The 20,279-nt window shown below is 35.1% G+C and overlaps 1 protein-coding gene across 14 annotated transcripts; it reads right to left on the reverse strand.

Annotated features, from left to right (window-relative positions):
• Positions 1-1,364: 1,364 nt before the first annotated feature.
• Positions 1,365-19,032, reverse strand: LOC18434470 (uncharacterized). Of its 14 annotated transcripts, none has more exons than XR_016058197.1 (11): positions 18,781-19,032; positions 16,382-16,554; positions 15,413-15,571; positions 14,713-14,862; positions 13,364-13,521; positions 12,256-12,389; positions 7,657-7,813; positions 6,130-6,302; positions 4,365-4,420; positions 2,048-2,150; positions 1,365-1,923 (listed from the first exon to the last, which is right to left on the reverse strand). XR_016058197.1 is itself a non-coding variant. In XM_088870397.1 (11 exons), exons 5-11 carry the CDS (start codon positions 13,400-13,402, stop codon positions 1,834-1,836), a joined length of 762 nt encoding a protein of 253 aa, XP_088726523.1. In that variant the 5' UTR covers positions 13,403-13,521; positions 13,888-14,035; positions 14,713-14,862; positions 15,413-15,571; positions 18,781-19,032; the 3' UTR covers positions 1,365-1,833. The 14 variants fall into 14 exon arrangements, 9 of the variants coding, with proteins under 9 accessions (XP_088726523.1, XP_088726522.1, XP_088726524.1 ...); XR_016058199.1 differs by lacking the exon at positions 13,364-13,521 and adding an exon at positions 13,932-14,035; XM_088870397.1 differs by lacking the exon at positions 16,382-16,554 and adding an exon at positions 13,888-14,035 and having other exon boundaries at positions 12,256-12,399.
• Between the last annotated feature and the right edge of the window lie 1,247 nt (positions 19,033-20,279).

Genomic DNA, 20,279 nt, shown 5'->3' on the forward strand with positions numbered 1-20,279 from the left:
CGATTCACTGTACAGAATCGGCGAGTCCGAACAGTGAATCGGCGATTCCATACGACATTTTTTTTTTTTTTTTTTTTTTTTTTTGGTAATCCATGATAGATTTTTTTGTAATACTTGATCGATTTTTTTGTAATCCATGATCGAATTGTTTTTGTTTTTTTGTAATCCATGATCGAATTTTTTGGTTTTTTGTAACCCATAATAGAATTTTTTGTAATCCATGATCGAAATGTTTGTTTTCTTTTCTTGTAATTCATGATCAATTTTTTTGTTTTTTTTTTTTTTTTTATAACCCATGATAGAATTTTTTGTAATCCATGATCGAATGTTTTGTAATACTTGATTGAAATGTTTGTTTTTTTTTTGTAATCCATGATCGAAATGTTTGTTTGTTTTTTTTAATCCATGATTGAATTTTTTGTTGTTTGCTTTTTTTGTAACCCATGATAGAGTTTTTTGTAATCCATGATTGAATTTTTTGTAATCCATGATCGAACTATTTTTTTTCTTTTTTTGTAATCCACGATTGAATTTTTTGTTTTTTTTGTTTGTAATCCATGATCAAATTTTATGTAATCCATGATCGAATTTTATGTAATCCATGATTGAATTTTTTGAAAATTTGCGATTTTTTTTATTTAATCCATGATCGAATTTTTTTTTGTAATCCATGATAGAATTTTTTGAAAATTTGTGATTTTTTTTTTAATCCATGATCGATTTTTTTGAAAATTTATTATTTTTTTTTTTTAATCCATATTATTCAAAGAGAAAACGAGAGAGATGATGATTCTGAGGCCACCCTATCCCAGCCATATTATTCACATATCGAGTCCCAACAGCAACAGTGTAGGGATGCGCACGAAATACTGTAAATTAAATGCTGAATGGCGGTTCATGCAGGGAAAAAACATATCAATATTCGCATATTCATTCAAAAACATGAAAATTCTTAATGGAGTACCCTCATTTTTTATTGAATTCCTAAAAACCAATATTGATAATGAATTTTAATAATTTTTTCGAATTTTTTTTAAGCTTTATTCTGACCGATTTACCCGATTCCCGATCCGAATAGCCGATTCGCCGATCCGGATCGATTTTTTGGAAGCCCGATCCGGGTCACCGATCCGTTTTTTAAACCATTGCTTTCACCATACACTCCTGATCTCTTAATCACCAACCACAAATGAAAATACTTCCACCATAAATGAGCTATGTAAATCTATATGCCTATTTTTTTTTTTTGTTTTGTTCCATGGGGCACAGCTATGAGCGGGAACGTTGGGTTGGGGACCTCACAAAGCCACACCACATGTAAATCTACGCCACACCACATGTAAATCTACATGGCCATAATCCCATAAATATAAATTCCAACTTTTCCATTTATCACATGGTAGGCTCAGCAACATTCACATGTTATTTTGAAACATGAGAGCACACAAGGATTCTCACACTTGTTTTCATTTAACTTGGCTTCAAAACTACTGTTAAGGACTTTAAAAGACATGAACTTCAGACTAGTGGACGCTGAAGACTTAATGGCCCTTTCGGATCATTAAAATTACAACTGATTTGTAGGTTAAACCTTCAAACTTTGTACATTGCATAACCAGCTTACACAACTAAACACAGTAACACATAGGACTTCCAATTTAAAAAGACACATTTGGTTTACATAAACAAGATGCAGGTGAAAGAGGAGCAGATAAATTAGTCTATTCATTATTTATAGCCAGAAATCACAGGGATTTGAAGGTTCAAATATTTAGTTCACATAAACAAGAAAGCGGATCAAAGAGGACGAAGTTCATTTTTCAAGATTCAGAATCACAGGAAATTCATTCTGGTTGGAATTACAATACCTGCTCGCTTCAAAAGTTTACTGGATGCTTGTTTCGCCAGTGATAACAGTTCTTCCTGTCAGTCAGATAAATTTTCAAAAAGAAAAAAGATCAATTTTTATCCTCGTATCCCTATAAAAAAAAGTGGCTTAAAAAAACATATCAACAAAATAATTTTAACAGAGAAATTAATGCATTACCTCATTTACAGTCAATATCTTTTGCCCACGCATGACCCACTTGCCATTGCACATAACAGAATCAATATTTTCTGTTCGCATTGAGTAAACAAGGCTGGAAATACTGCAAATTGAGACGTTACAACTCATGATTAACAAAATAGAAAGCGACATGACAAACTAAGGAACTGGACTCACTTGCAAAGCAAAACCTTATACACAATAAAAAGGAGTTCTAGTGCTCATATTACATAACAAATAAACTGGCAATCATAGAGAGCACTATTGCTACATCATCAAGAAGTTTGCTAGATGAGGGAATATTAAGTTATTTTCCCTCTCATCTTCAGCTTGCAAATATGTCAGACTTTATTTTCCTTTTGGAAATCCTGCAGTGTAAAGTTCGTGTCTCAACTTTGAGAGAGAGCATTGGAAGCACTGTTGGTCCTTATTTCTATTCATCTTATTTGATGCCTTTCCCAGATTTCTTCACATTTATAAAAAGCAGATATGTACTGCTTTTTCTTTTACTCCTATCCTTGATCAGCACTGTTGGTCCTTGTTTCTATTCATCTTATTTGATGCCTTTCCCAGATTTCTTCACATTTATAAAAAGCAGATATGTAGTGTTTTTTCTTTTACTCCTATCCTTGATCCATGTAGCGGAATTCATATTCCATATGAAGGATTTAAATTAAGCTAGACCATAGGATCTACGATGGATGTCTTAGTCACTGTAAAGCCAAATTCCAGATATTGGAAGGCCTTCTTGAGGACAGACCAGACGTGGTCAAACTGCAGAAGTTCTAAAGAGATGAATTTGGAATAGGTAGTTGCTCTCTTGTGATGTCCTTTCCACAACGGAACAATCACTTGAAAATTATAAAAGAAAAAACATGATCCATGTAATTGTACAGGTTTTGGCCAAAGTTATTTTCTGGATGAGAAATACTAGGGCGCTTGCTCGTTCTGCATGGAGGATTTTGTAAACAGTTGGAAGACTATTTTTGCTATTGAAACGTAAGTCGAACTCTCCCAGGACCAGGGGTCATGAAGTTCAATTTTGACGGTTGCTCTCGTGGCAACCCTTGTCAGGCAGAGGTGGAAGGATGTTTGCACAACAGTCGAGCACAAGTTAACTTACTTTCTCAGGCCCAATTGGTGTTACAAATTCTAACATGGCCAAAAGCCTGTACTCTCATAGAAAGTCTGAAACTTTCTAACAGGGTATGGGGGTCTATCATTTTGATAGAAGGTGATTCTGAAAATACAGTCTCGTGGGCTTTGGGCTCATCTATGGTGCCATGGACACCCTAACCCATTTTCAAACAAATCCAAGCTATTACCAGTCTGCTGTTTATCTTGTTCAAACATGTATGGCAACAGCACTCATCTATGGTGCCATGGACACCCTAACCCATTTTCAACCAAATCCAAGCTATTACCAGTCTGCTGTTTATCTTGTTCAAACATGTATGGCGACAGGCCAACAAGATAGCATATGGACTGACAAAACAGAGGGCTGAGGCCTTGTAGATGGTTATCCATAGGCTCAAGTTATTTTCACATAACGCACCAAGTTTTGAATTGCTGAGGGTTGTTTTGGTTGTATTCCCAACTCAATCCCCCTCATCTGACCCCTCTCCGGTTTCTGTCTTCCACCCCTTTTATCTCCGTCCCCCTTGTTCCTCTTAGAAGTCAAAGCACTCAAGATTTGTCATTCAAGGTGAGGTGCAGATGGTGCTCATTGCTGTAAAGACATGACACTTCATACCTGTACACCCCTCCCGTCTTTTTCTTTAGGATTGGTTGTAAACAGAAGGCCTCGATGCAATTTCGTTAAAAAACAGCACTTTGCTAGCTGTTATTTACTACATCATACAATATGTCAACATTATTCAACAAAGAGAAAGCAAATAGCGTAATGGATTACTCCTACACTTGGTTTTAAACTTCTAAAGTGGACTTTCACATGAAGGCATCTACCCAATGGAAAATAAAACATGAAATAAAGCAAAGAAGGTTCATGTTACATGCTGTTGAAATATTCATAATGACGTCTGTCAATCTGATACCATCATAGCAGGTATGATGCAACTTTGGTGCCCAGTGCTCACCACATGCATCTACAATATTTCACAATCGCTCACTGTAACTGTTGGTACATCGAATGAAACATCTATCATTCATGCACTACAGACTATTGAAATTTTAAAATATGCAGTTTTGAGCCCTTTATGTGGAATGAGTTTATAACACCCATTATGTTAGTTCTTCATGTAAACTCCACAGTAATCTTGTTTGGAAAAGGAATATTGATTTAGTGATGGGGTCTTACCAATCATGCATAGGAACCATTGACCATGAGGAATGATTGATTACTACTACGTCTGCCTACAAACACAAGTGAGAGTTTACTATCAAAGAACAGAACCCAGAGATTTGAACAAATTACATCTTCTCTAGCATTAGGTTAAGGCAATTAGCTGTAATGCATTCACAACTGTACAGAAGTACATAAATGAATTCAATCACAATTCATTCCTCTAAACATGCATAGTTTTCTTTAGGGGTACATAAATGTCACAAAATATAATGATTTACGAGACTAAATGTGAAAAATTAATTGTTGTGCATTAATGATGAATCACGGCTGAGCATTTACATGATCAATAAAATAAAAATTATACAAGAAAACAGTCAACTGAATGGATTCCAGTCACTGATAATAAAATGAAACCTCAGTAACCGCCATCAAGAACCAGGAGGATCAGTTTATATTGCAGGACTATGCACGATAAAGAAAATGAGGCAACTGTAATTCATATAAAGCATCAATAACATTTGCTTAAACGGTATAATGAACCATTAGAAAATCTTGAAATGGGGTAGACATCCTTAAGCATATGTAGCTCTTGAGATACTGCTAAAGATTTGTTTATATTTGTGGTTTCTGCTTTTGATTTTAAATTTTTTTTTCTCGCACTATTATTATGGTTTCAGTTTATTACTCCATCTAACCAATCCCAGTTAATGCACTATTATTATGGTTTTAGTTCATTACTCCATCGAACCAATCCCAGTTAATGCATTCCTTCCCAAACTGAGTATGAGAGATGATTTTCTTTCTTTTTATCATTGAAAGTTAGTAAAAGAGAGTATTGAATGACCTGAACAGAGAATGGTACTGGGATCCAGTGCCCCATCCAGTGGACATAAGTAAATTTATAAAATAAAGGCCTTAGAAAACAGATCCATCGACCGACATAATAGCCAATGTCAGTCTATACACAGGACTACCAGAGTGACCATCAGGACACTACTGCATCTCTTGCAAAATTCATGTCACTTCAAGTACTTCCATCTATTGCAGGTGTTAGTGTGTGCCCTTTGTATCAGATGTGTCAATTTCTTTTCTTAATTGGGAGTCTGCCTCAAGATATTACAGCCACTACTAGGCATTTTAGAGATTCATCTTTAGTTTATGGACTAAAGAAAGCTTTGTATAGACTCAATGAAACCCATAGCTTCACTCAAGCTACCTTAAAAATGGAAATGCCTATGTTTCGGCCAAGTGAAAATGGATGTATCTCAAATCTGCAACACTGTCGATATCAATGGGAAGCCAATGTTGGTGGATATGGTCTTGTTGAATTTTATTGTCCTGTATAGGGCCAGAGCAAGTGTTCCATTGCATCATCTCTAAACGAGCTCATGGCTCATGTTTTGAGTCACATATCAATTCTCTTATAAATTAGTTACTACTTGGCAAAAGAAAATTTACAAGAATATAAATTAATATTCAATATCAAGTGATAACTGAACCACCATGATATAACACAAAGCATTATACCACTTTGCGTTGCATAAAGAACTAGAAACTGCTAGCACGTAAATTTCAGGGCCAAGGGCTAATGCATCCTAACAGCATTTTATGAAATTAAAAAAGGACACAGCTATCAACGCCATGCAAAGTGTTTTCTAGCCAGCAAAATGTCTTGCAAAGAACCATGCCACACTTATATTGCATTCTTTAATAAACGCATAAATCAATAAAAATCACAAAATCTGAGGCCCAAGTTGTTCAATTCAAACTGATTTACCTTCTTTCCAACCTCAAGAGAGCCTATCTCATTATCCCACAAGACTGCTCTTGCACCATTTACTGTCACCATTTTTAATACTGTCTCTGCAGGTACAGCCGTTGGATCAGTCATGCCTTTGACATGAGCTTCCCGTCCTTTGTTAATCAAAGATGCAAGATACATCTCATCAACTGTAACAAAAGCACATTTAAATTTATCAGGAAAATAAAAGAATTATAATGTAGTTCTAGGAACATGAGAAAGTTCCAGAAAGGAAAAGAAAAAAGACAAATTACCACGAAAAGGGAACAAAACAATTGAATAACTTTCTTTTGTTCCACAGCACTTAAAAGTGCTAATGACACAAACTTGACAACATCTCAATTCGCTCAACAAAATACATGCCAAATAACAAATATGCCCATTTTAAAAAAAAAAAAAATTGTTGGGGTGGGGGGTGGGGATGACCCTGAGAGGGTAAAATTCAATATATGAGTGCATTGAAATCAGTCTTTAGGAACTCACCTTGGGCCAGATACTCGGCCTTGGGCTGAGGTGAGTTACTTGGACGAGTCCAAGTGGACTCGCCCGACTCCTGTACATGCCAAAAGCCCTAGATTATTTTTAATAGAAAAAATATGAAAAATAAAATAAGGTAGTAAAAGTAAAATTAAACCATAAACAACCCTAAAAATTCACCTTAAAAAGTATAGAAAAATGGATTTAGAAAAATTGATTTATAGTTGGGGACAGTTATCCAAAAAAAAGAAAATATAAAAATAGGGATTATGGAAAAAAACACTCACCAATCTTGGCCAAAAACATCCAAATCATGTAAAAAAAATTTATAAAACATTCGTGTACTTTTTACAATTTTTTTTGGATTTTATTTTTATGTATACCGAGTTGTACATACAACTAGGGGCAACTTGGCCAAGTAAATCGGCTGAGTCCAAGTGGACTCCATCAAGTCCTGTAACATTGATTGAATTGAAAGGAAAATAAATTAATTTAAAATGTAAACTCGACATATAGCTAAAGAATATTTTAGATCTATAGTTAAGACATTAACTTATTGTAATATATATCCCATGTTTCATCGGACTTTGTGGGCAAACCTTGTATAATACGAAGATAATAAGTTTCTACACGAGTTAGTTCAGTAATAATTTAAAGTTCAAGGCATATAGCTAAAGAATATTTTAGATCTATAGTTAAGACATTAACTTATTGTAATATATATCCCATGTTTCATCGGACCTTGTGGGCAAACCTAGTATAATACAAAGATAATAAGTTTCTACACGAGTTAGTTCAGTAATAATTTAAAGTTCAAGGCATACACACTGCAGCATGTACATGAAGAACTCCCTCAATGCCTTGGAGTAGCTCTAAAAAAGATTCAAAGAGGATAAAATCATAAAGCATTATAGCCCAAAAAAAATAAAAATAAAGATTTTCAAGAGAGCTTGAGGCCTTAAAAAACCATGCATCCAGAAATGCAGCACTTGGAGAGACAACAGGGGACAAGATCGAAAAAGTAACTGATACTCATTCTATTATTTGATGGTGCTCCATCTGTCCCCAAGGACACACAAATTCCAGCATCCAACATTTCTCTTATGGAAGCAAAACCTAGCATCCGCATTGCAGCTGCAGGACAATAAGATACTTTGACCCCAGCCTTTGAGAGAAAATCAATCTGTTATCAAAATATAAGAATGTAGTACGGCATTAAAATGCAAATCCATAAAGGGTCTGACATATAAATGGAAAGTCGATAAATAGAAACCAGACATCTTCTCAAACAAGTCCTGCAAACCCTCTATTTTCAGATGTAACGAAAAACCATAAATTATTCTACATGCCCACAAGCCAATGTTAGTATGAACAACCACAACCACAACCACATCTCATATCACAGAAAGCAAACTTAACAGTTGTAGGCTTAAAATCCCCTACCAACAACAAAGGGCTGAAGAGTTTGATTATTAATCCCCTATTGGTCATTTCTCAAAAGCATACGCATGATGATTATAACAAATAATGATCGAACTTTATATAGGACAGCTGGGAGTGTAGCTGAGATGAGGAAGTTCTATAAGACAACTATGGGACCAGCTTTGCTTGCAGAATATTGGGTGGTCAAGAACCAACATATCCATAGAATGAGTGTAGCTGAGATGAGGATGTTGAGATGAAGTGGCAAGACAATAAGGGATAGAATTCCAAATGAATACATTCATGACAATTTAGGTGTGGCACCAATTGACGATAAAATGTGAGAAAGTAGACTTAGGTGAGCTGACCATGTGCAGCAGCAAACCCAATACAACACCTGTTGGGAGGTGTGAGTTAGTTCAAGTGGAAGGCTCAAAAAGAGCTAGGAGTAGGCCCAAAAGGGCATAGTTGGAAGTAGTGAGAAAATATATGAAGACTTGTGGCCTCATCGAGGGTATGGCTGTTGATTGAGCACAATGACAAACCAATATTCGTGTAGCCAATCTCAATTAGTTGGGAAAGAGCTCTGATGATGATAATAATTGAACTTTATCATTTCTCCAATAAATCCCCTTCAGTGATCAGCAACACACTTCAAGTTGGGAACATTTTGAAAGGAGGTTACATTAGCATCCAAATAATCAAGGTTTTGCACTTCATCTCCATTAATTTTTTATCTCCCAGCAATGATCAAGGATCTCAGCACCATATAGAAAGCTAGAGATATCACACTTCAGACAATACTAACACAAACTAAGAAAGTCACAGCAAAAAGAAATCCTGCAACTACAAAAGCAAGGTCCAAATATCTAATTCACTACAAATACGCATTTAAACATAGACTCAACTGACACCCTTGGAGTTGAGTTTAATCACTTAGAGACAGTTTGCTCATTCAAACCATCATGTATATGCACATCGTTCTGTTCACAAATTTATACTAGTTTACCTTTTGAACTACATTTTATGTCATGGCACGCAGCTTTGATGTGAACAAGTATGGGAAATCAATAACCAAACTGTCAACTATTGGGCCCATTAGTGTCCAACCTCCCACTGGGCCCATTAGTGTCCAACTTCCCACTGGGGCCATTAGTGTCCCCAGTAAACACCTAAAAAGATAAGCAGCTGAAAATGCCCGGACAAATTCCAGCTCAAACAAAAAACACAAGAATTTCTTTAAAACAACTTTGTTAACTTCATCCTTAAAGAGTTAAACTCCTTTCAATTACTAACTTCATTGAAAATTTACACTTTTTATTGAGTTCAAACCATAACTACAGGGATCGGGAGCGAGGTCAGATCCATGATCGGGGATCGGGATTGGGATTGCAGGATAAAGAGATACACAAAGATTTGTGTGATAGGGATCAAGATCCGTACACCATGAGTAGAAGGGATATGATCCCAATATGAAGGGAACAAGGTCCAAATTTGTCTAGGTCCTCTAGGATTGTATAATAAAGCATATGGGATCGAGGTCCATCCAGCTTGGAAACGAGACTCTGCAAGAGGCTTAACTAGGGTACTGGGGAACAAAGTCCACTGAACCATATGAGTAATGCTCTTTCTGAATTCAGAAACCAAAGTATCATTAAATACAAAGAATCCCGCTTTAAAAATATTGTTTATTTTTTTGTTATCATTTGAGCATGTTTCATAAGTGAGAAGTGAAACTCAAAATGAGGATTCAAATTTCAGTTTCAAGGCATGAAAGAAGCTCTAGTGTCTAATGAAAATGCAGTGTCCTTGTTTTCCGTCGTTTGGGTCCTTCACCTAAGTATAATTGGGTATGCAATTAGTCAAACACTCTCTAGATTCAGATGAAAAAAATGATCCCGAGGAAAAGTAAGGGTCACCCTGCAAAAGACTCTGTAATGGTGGATATGGTCAATGAGAAGGCATTAGAGACAAAGACCAATTGTATACAGCTTATAGAGCTTCCAATAAGTGAATTGAGAAAGATTTAGGGTAGGAAGATTCACAATTTGTAAAGAAATATGTTCTTGCAAAAGAGAGAGAGAGAGAGAGAGAGAGAGAGAGAGAGAGAGGGAGGGAGAGAGATTAGGGACTAGGGAGTTAGAGAGAAGATGGGTGGGGGAAGAGGGGGCTGGGCAGTGCATGAGACTCAAAATGTGCTGGTGATATTTGGTACCAATGTAAAAGAAACTTGATTGCATATTGGCGGAAGCTTGATTCGCTTATTCATAGACCCATGATTTGGATGAGTGGGATCTGGATCCCATTACCTAGGGATCTAGATTCCCATTTTTGAAGATCGAGATCCCTAATTTCAGAAAATGTCTGGAATTGATATTCCTTATCTTGGAGAGCAGGATCGAGCTTCTGAAGCTGGAGCGACCACCTTCTTCAGCAATCCCGGTAACTATGGTGCTCATCCTTGGAGCTTGTAAGGAATACATGTGCGAGGAGTTGCCAAAATTCTAGCAAATAGGTATTGCCATACATTGCATGAAGACCTAATTTTAATGGGACTGTATATTATAAGACTGTTTTCATTTGGTACAAGGTAACAATCATCCCTAGATGTCAGATTTGGAATCTTAAAGGTTGGGTTGTGTCATAATGTTCAAGAAAATCATCTTCGGACATTGAGCTCGGTCAATAGCACACCTCCAGCCACCTAATTCCATATCTAATGGCTAAGGTACTTGTCAATTTGTGACCTCTTTGTACTAAAGTAAACAATCTTATTGTATAGTTTTCCAATTTTTTATACCATGATTCTTTAACCTAAATACGTTCACAATGCTCAATATTAAATGGAATTTGTTGAGACAATCATTTCTAAATATTATAAAGAAGAGAAACAATTAACTTTTTTTTGACTTTCCTTTCTATATTGTGAAAGTGTACAAGCTCAATACTAGTTGGCGAACATATTGCAATTGTTCACAAACATTGTAGAGATGAAAAAAAAATCGTTGTTTGAGGCAGTTGCAGTTGTTGAAGCAAGGACATTGCTTATTAGGAGTTCCCTAGTTTGGGAGTGCCATGAGGGTGCTTATACGATAAATATACAAAACAAGAAAAATAGAAAAAATAGAATATTAATCGCAATTATTTTGAAAAATATTAAGATGGAATAATTTCTAGAAATATATTTAATTGCACTTACAATTAATTTACGCAAATAAAAATAGAGAGTACTAGCTTATATTTACTTGAGTGTTCTCCTATATAAGCACTTCACAATAATGAAGGACATTATTTCCATTAACCATATACAAGTCGCCATTGGAGGACCCACAATGTGATGTCAAGGTTTCCATTCTACCCTGGTAATATGTCAACAAGTATGCATACATACATACACATATAAATACATACATACATACATAGATACATACATATATGCATACATATATACATACACACGTACATGCACAAAGTCATTTTCTTCATATATTCCCTTCATTTTAAAAAGAAAAAAGAAGCATGAGGTAAACCAAGTAAACAAATGTAGATATAAAGAGGTGGTGCGAGAGATCATTCTCTCTCTTCTACACATTTTAAAAAGATGATAGGTCATGATCCCAAAACTATTTGTGGCAAATGTTGGCCCCCTTATTCCCTACATCAGATGCAATATTGGAAGCACATGATTTAAGACTCTCTTTGTTATTGATGAAAATTTAATAATCTCCTTTCCTTTTAAACATGGATTCGAATAATTACCGCTTTCTGTCTTTATTGATATACAATTATTGCTTTCTGTTTTAATGGATATGCATTTATTGCTTCTTTTCCTTTGGAAATATAAAGAATATGGATGTGTTGACTTGTTGAATGACTCCTATTGGCATGGGATCATGTTCCCCCAACATGGGCTGTCGAGCCAGACTGCGATACCGCTACAGGAGAGTGGGATTGTGTTCGAAGATCCCGCTCTCTACCTATGTTAGGAGATCTTGGTAAGAAAAAAAAAACCTATACAATCTGCCCTTGTTTTCTAAGGGAATTTAATTTTCAAACAGCTGCTTGGGGACATGATGTATTTCTCAAGTAGAAAATCATTTAGTAAACAAATTGCTCCACAACCAAATAATACATACACAAGCAGTGAAATTTTCTCTGTACAAAAACGCAAAGAAATACATTGAAAGAAAGTTTAGAAGATACCTCGTTATCATTTGTCCAAACAACATGCGCTGCCAACAAATTGGAATGTAGAAGCCCTATTTTCTCTAAATAAGTAACCGTTCCGTGATCAACTCCCCTTGTATTCGTCACCACCTGATTCTCATAAGGAATCTCTGCAACATGCTAAACACACCTAAATTTGTTATGAAGTATTGCATTAAAGAGAAAGCCTAACAAAAATGAGAATTGTACGGATTATGGAATTTTGATGGTTTTCCATATTGTTTCATACATATACAAGATACATGGAAACATATATTAAATGCATATTGCCCATTTTCTACGTAGTCAAGCCCACAAAATGTGAGCTTCCATATTGTGTGCTACACATATTTTAAATTTTTTCACATATGCATATTTCATAATGACTCAAAAATTGATATGTCAAGCCCAAAATATGTTGCTATTGATACTTCCCATAAGGTTAAGATAAAACCAAGCAGCATTTCCAAGTAATGTTAGCTTAAAAAATAGAACAATAAATTTCATTAATGAAATTGTTTTGGTAAATGGTAGCAGTTGGGTTTTCGTAGCAATACGTCTCAAGATCCATTCCTATGCAACCTTGTCAATATATATATAGGAAAAGGCTTCTGTGAGCCATTGGGCTCATTTTTGGCTCACAAGAAAAAATGGGCCCAATGGCCCAGATTGAATTTGGGCCGATCTAACTATCACAGATGCCCAATAGTGTTTGAATTTTAATTTTTTTTCTACAAATCCAAATCACTTGAAATTTTAGACGTGTGTTGATAAAAAATAAGTGAATATTCAAAAAATATTTTACATGAAAAACAATGACCAAAGTATCTCCGTAAATTTTTGGTGGTATTTTGGTCATTTTCAATTTTGCGGATTATTTTTTTTATATTTTTATTAGGTACGGCTTGATGAGGAGAATATTCACCTAAAATTTCAAGTGATTTGGATTTGTAGAAAAATAAATAAAAATTCAAATACTCTCAGCCGTCAGATCGGTCCAAATTCAATCTGGGCCATTGGACTTATACTATTATGTGAGCTAGTGGGATCACCCTAGCATCTTCCATATATATATATATAGATGTTGGTTTGTATGGGGTCTCACCATGGCTGACAAAACATCATGGTAGACATAAACTCCCATTTTATAGGGACTAAAAACATGGGATCTGGAGGCACGAGAGCAGCTCGCTTTCTTTTAAGTGTCAAACGCCCCCGTCTCGGTAAAATCCGATGTGCAAACGGGTCCCGGCGAGTACACTCCTACGATACAACCAGATCAGAAAATTATTCCTGAGTCCTTAAGTTGCATACTCATGAGACCCGTACAAAACCACAATCACAAAAATACTATATGTCTTTCCAATTGGCATGGTTCTACAAACATTAATTGGAAATATACTATAAAAATCATCATACAATCGGTACAATAAAAACATTGATTAGGATGGCAAACTTCTCTCTCACTACAAAATATATCATCCAATCGCTATACTACAATAAAATTGATTGGGAACATCTTCTCTCTCACTAAAAATTAGTCTTCCAATCGATAAAATACAAACATCGATTGGGTACAGAACACATGGAAAAATATTTTATAAAAATATATTAAGTTTACAAACTTACCGGATGATAAGAAATTCATGCATCAGAGAGCGAGAAAACCGTACATTAAGCAAAATCCATCGTTCACTTCTTGATGCCACGAGATAGTCATCCAGTTCATTGAAATAAAACCGTCCACGCTTCTGTCAAAATTAGTGAGAGAAAGAGCCTACGAACCAAGAGAAAGATCACTGTGAGGCTTCCTGTTAACAGGAAGCCCTCTATTTTTTTAACCCCTAGAGAGAGAGTCTTCTTAAACGCGAGTGAGAGAGGCAATACCCAACACCTCAAAATTAGGTGTTAAGATTTCATAAAGGGTGGGTACAAAATAGTCACGCAAGGTGGTAACAAATCACCTTTAAAGTAAAACTTTTGCAAAAGATGGTGGACCAACGGTCCATCCTGTAAAAATGGTCCATCAACATTGTTGCGAAAAGAGTTGTTTTGAAACACCATTTAAGCAAAAAACTAACAATATATATATATATATATATATATAAAATAGCAGCATGTGTGGTTACTTCTTTAAGAGATGGCATGGCCCTTGATAGAGAAAAATGGCTGAACATGATTCATGTAACCAACCCCAAAGAGTTGGGACAAGGCTCGGATGATAATAGTGATGATGCTTACTTCATAAAATACTCACACAGTCCACCCTATTCTAATCATTTTAAAAAGAATTCATATTCAACATATGTAAGCCACTGTTAAATTTCTATCAGCAAAACTTACAATGAGCTGTTCAATTATGTGAAATTCAGCTTCATTCAAACTCCCTATCAGCAAGATAGCTTTGCAATATACGTAGCATTTGTGATGTAATACTACGAAATACACACTCACCATATGAATGCCAGTTCCTAATTCTTTTGCAATGTCCCTTGTTCCAAGTAGTAAGTTGTCACTTGCATTCATAATCTGTCTCAAACCAAACCATATCCTTATGCGTCCTTCTGCTGTATCTTGGTGCTTATTGTAAAGCTCCTTTTGAGACTGTATCCTTGAGAAGAAGAGCGCAAAATCATCAAAAGGACGCAAACGATCCTTAAAATACCAATGAATAACCATAATAATGATGATGATGATGATGTAGTCGTGCTGGTGGTGGTGGGTGTAGTAACAATAGAGATAACAATAACAATAATAATAATAATTAGTAACAATAATAACAACAACAACAACAACAAAAATAGTAACAGCAACAGCAGAAAAACAATGACAACAACAATAATAATAGTAATAAATAAAACATAAATTAAAAAAAAAAAAAGAAAAGAATGACAAGCAACAAAATAATTCAAATGAATCAAAGTCGAGAAGAACATAAGTCTCCAGAACCAACTGACACGAGCAAACAAAAAAGAACTCAAGAAAAGACAACAACGAAGCAAACTGCAGCAGCCTACAAGGAGTCCAAAATAACTAATATTGCTAATAGGCATGGCATGATAAATAGCAGGTTTGATATCCATGACGAAAAAATGGCAGTGATGATTCATTGACGAACCAACATTAGATGCTCATAGTGCTCAAAATACTTCACCTGGAGACAGTACTCTGTAGTATGGTTAGCCCAATTTGCCGGTAGACCCTGCCCACAATCCATGGTGGATTGTGCTAGGCAGGCACGTATACCCAGTGATTCTACTGCCCGCGCCATTCCTGTGACATGCTGCCCACCTGCCTCTGCAAAGCATGTTACCTAATCCAAGAAGTCACAAAAAGAATAAAAATGAACTAAATGAAATGGTATAAAAGATACACATTTATTATGTTATGGACAAATTCGAGACAACCAAAAATTCATATGTATTCCAAATGACTTAATCACAACATGCAACAGTATATACAGACAGGCTCTCCATGAAAGGACAGAATGGATAATACTAAATTTCCCATGTCAATATGATATGTATAACCAACCTCAAATCTACAACACATGTATTGTGGGTCCAATATTCACATTTTAAAGCTTGGTGGTTTCTGAATCTATGTAAGACACCAGGCTTATGAAATAAAAACATTACCTATGGCAAATGGGAAAGTACAAGATGAATGGTAAATGGTTCACAGTCAGGAATCCACCCTCCATTCTCATTAGTGCACAAAAGACATAGCATAGGGTATGAAGAATGTCCATTGTCCATGATTAAGAATAAACAGTTGGATGACCTGGCCCTACCACATAACATATGCAGGCTTAGTATGGTGTGCTCCCGTGGCACCTATACATTCCTCAAGAATCACCAAATCAACCAATCCATCGAACAATCGAAATATATCTTAGGAAGAAGAACATCGCTGATGCATTTAAGAAAAATAAACTGATGGATTCAAAGAAAAACCTAAAGATCATTATACCAAGTTAACTAGTTAGCCTAGAAAAAGGTAAACTGCACAAATGGAAAGATTATTTGATCAGCCAAAGAAAAAATCAAGTAGCACAACATTGAGTTAGTTACTAATAAAAAAGAAAAAAATGCAAAATATTGAGATAGTGGGCATCGCTTACTCCAGAGTGTATGAGCTCGATACCACAGAGTAAAGTTGAAATATAAGAGTCCTCCTCTGTCATGTTTGACTCATAAGGCCATATACGATCGTGCAACCACGTCATCAAATCGACATCATCAGCTATCCCTCTTCCGAGTTGTTGAGATGTGTGGACATGAGTGTTAATAAATCCTGAGAGAAAATTTGAAACCTTGTGTAGTTCTCTAAAAACAAATTAGATATTATTCTGTGACAATTCATGCTGAACTCCATTGATTCGTCATACTTTCACCATTATCAGGAGAAGTATTTCAGGACTCAGCCGAGGCCACTCGGACATGCTGAACTCCCCATATTTGTCATACTTTCACCGTTATCAGTGGCAGTATTCAGACTCGGCTGAGTAACTCGGACTTAGCATGTGGCCAAGGCAAGTTCTAAGGGCCAACTCGGCCCTTGTTTAAAACAGTGTTGGGAAAGCCGGACCAGCCGGGAAATGTCATCCAAGAAACTAATCTAGATTGACGAATCGGCATATCAGCTGTTCGGGCTGATCCCACCTTAAAAAATTTACAAAATTTGCTAAAATTTCTTAAAAAAATCTAGTTTTTTTGGTTTCCAGAAAAGGGAAATTGCATTATGGATTTCTATTATTTTATTTAAAATATGTAAATTCTAAAAAGTAAGAATAGTATTACTTTTCGATGGGGATTAGGTAAAAAAAAGGGCATATTGCATGTGCATTATTATTATTTTTAATGGGGATTAGATAACGTCATCAAACTTTGTGAACCCACCTAAACCAAAAAAAGACAGCTCCTTACTCTTTTAGGACCCAAACAAGCTAGTTGAAAGAGACCTAATCTCTCACAGTCCAAGCTTGGAGTATTTATAGGGCCCATCCTTGCAGTATCTTTAGGACCCTAATATTTGGGGACATTACCTAGTCCCCATCAAAAAGTAGTATGCAATACCCCCATTTTTAAAATAAATTTGAGCAATTTTTTAAAATTTCGTTGAGGCCAGATCGGCCCCAAAGGCCGATCCACCGGATTGCCGATTTGCCGATCCGGACCGTTTCCGGGACGACCTATTCCCCTTGTTGATTTGGTTTAAAACACTAATTTGAGGTATAAATCAAAGTTTTCAATAATGCATCGTTTATTCACTTTCTTGGATTTTATTGACTTCTAATGAATTCTTTACTTATTTCACTTTTGCTTATTTCTAATTATTTTTAATCAATTTTTTATATTTTATTTATTGGGTTACGTTAGGGTACTCATACAGATGAGTATTTCCTTAGTACTCAACATTTATGGATCACTCATTGCCCCTTGTTTTGTAGTATAAACTTTTATGAGTAAGCTTGTTTTTGGTCATTAGGAGGGGTAGGATACATATTTTTGCAAGAAACTAGTGACATATTATTAGTGGTTAAGTAGCCATCATTGCCACATATGACTACCATGGTTAATACATGATTGTCTTTCTATAAAGAATTTATACTTTACCTCTGATTAATTACATAAAGGAAAAAGTTTATATACGATTGCAACCTTAAAATGTAGAACTACGGATGCATCTCAAAAATTCATAGAAAAATGTTGTTTTGATGTTGAAAAATCCTCTAATTGAGCATCTCGACATCGAGATGCATGATTATGAAAGAAAAAAGGATTTTGAGTCCCAAAAATAGTGTATCTTACAACACATTATCTAGACAGTCCATTTTCAAAAATTTTATATGTTTATAGATCTACTTGATTTTAACCATTTTTGGAGTTTAAAATTTTATAATTAGATATGAAAATAAATTTTGAGATAATCCTAAGAATATTTTACATCAAAAATATATGTTATGATCAAATTTGAAGGTGCATCTTAATTGGATTGTTCAAGGTTGCAACCTTATGGAAACCGCACCCTTACATAAAATACCTCTAGACAAAAAATTTACTACATCATCAGGTAAGAGTATCAAGTGTCCAAAAATAACAAAGTAACTGAAGGAAATACTCATATATATGAATACCCTAACATAACCCTTTATTGTTCTCTAACCTTTTTTGTCTTCTACAATACGCTGGACTCACACTAGACTCAGACTCAGCCGAGTTGCTTCGCTCGGGCGAGGGCAGGAGGCACGAGCCAAATTTAAGAACATTGAAATGGAGATTCCGGTAAATGACCTCTATTCAATGGATTCTTTTTTAGCATAAGAGAAATAAAAATAGTTTCAACCCTTCCCCAATTCCACACAAACTTTATTCATTTCATGAATTCTCCACAAACAAATGGATTATCCATAGGCAATGTACAAGTATTTGATGCAATACACTGAAATAAAGAGCAACCAAACCTAAATTTAACAAACATGGAGAAGAAGCATGGATTTAGAGAGAGAGAGAGTAAAACCTGGGAGTACAATTCGGCCATTAAGATCAATAACCTCGTCTGATAGGGAGGAAAATTGCTCGAGTATTTCGGCAGAAGAAGCAATGGCCTTGATCTTGTCACCCTCAACAACCAATCCTCCACTCTTATAAACTCTCGAATCAGAATCCATGGTTATCACCAAGGCATTATGAAGCAGAATCACCGGAACTTTCTCCATCGCCAACGCCTCCTCGACTATCAAGCCCTGTAAATGTCCCTATTTCTCTCTCTGTAAATGAGAAACCTTAGGCTTTCTCTTGCTAGAAAGGAAAAATCGTAAACTCTGTACCTCTGCAGGTGAAAAACTGTAAGCTGCGCAAAATCACATCGATTTATGATTCTCACGTGTAAGAGAATTTCAGGAACCCGTGACTTTGGCTTAATTACTAAAAAATACTCAAACTGAATAATAATAATAATAATAATAATAATAATAATAATAATAATAATAATAATAATAATAGGGGTGAGGCTTATACAAAAGAAATTTTTTTATACAAAGTATCTTCATTAAGGAAAAAGTTTATATAAGTGTGAGACAAAAACAATCAAATTAGTGTGAAGCTCAAAATGAGGTTGTTACGATGATCAAATATCCTTAGATTGATCATCTCGACCTCAAGATGCATGGACATGAGAAAAAAATATATTTTAAGTTTTGAAAATAGTGCATCTTGTAATTCATTTTTGGATCGTCAATTTTCAAGATTTTCAAATTTTCATAGATCCGCTCGATCTATATTATTTTTTAAGCTTTAAATTTTATAATTAGTGATGAAAATGTATTTTAAGGCTATCACAGATATTTTCAATATTGAAACCATCCTTCTCGACACTATTTAAAGATGTGAGGCTCTAAACAATCAAATTAGTGTAAGGTTCACCCTAAAATTAAGTTTTCATAGATCCACAAGATATGTACTTTTTTTTTAGTTTCAAATTTTATTGTCGGTATTGGAAACTGATTTATATCCATCATAGAGATTGCAATTGTTGCCGAATGTGCTTTCCAGATGAGGATTTGAGGTGAGATTTTATTTTGTTTTCATAAAACCTAGGCCCTCTAAAAAAAACTTCATCATATAATTATAAAATTTAAAACTCTGCAGTTGAACTACACATATCGAAGATGATTTATGTAATATAAAATCGAGGTGCAGGTCTAAAATCTTTCCAAAAAAGTTGTTTTGTTATTAAAAAACATTTAATTGATCATCTAGGTGAGGCTTTATTTGGATTCCATAAAACCTAGGCCCTCTAAAAACTGTATCCTCTAATCATAAAATTTAAAACTCTGTAGTTGAACTACACCTTTCAAAGATGATTTATGTAAATAGAAAGTCAAGGTGCAGCTCTAAAATCTTTCCAAAAAGGTTGTTTTGATGTTAAAAAATATTTAACTGATAATCTCAACATCACAATGTATAGATATGAAGAAAAAAAGAGATCTAAGTCCTAAAAATAGTATATCTTGCAAC

This window comes from Amborella trichopoda, chromosome 6 (assembly GCF_054954075.1).
Source record: "Amborella trichopoda isolate Santa Cruz 75 chromosome 6, AtrichopodaSantaCruz75HAP2 v2.0, whole genome shotgun sequence".
In the NCBI taxonomy this organism is placed as follows: domain Eukaryota; kingdom Viridiplantae; phylum Streptophyta; class Magnoliopsida; order Amborellales; family Amborellaceae; genus Amborella; species Amborella trichopoda.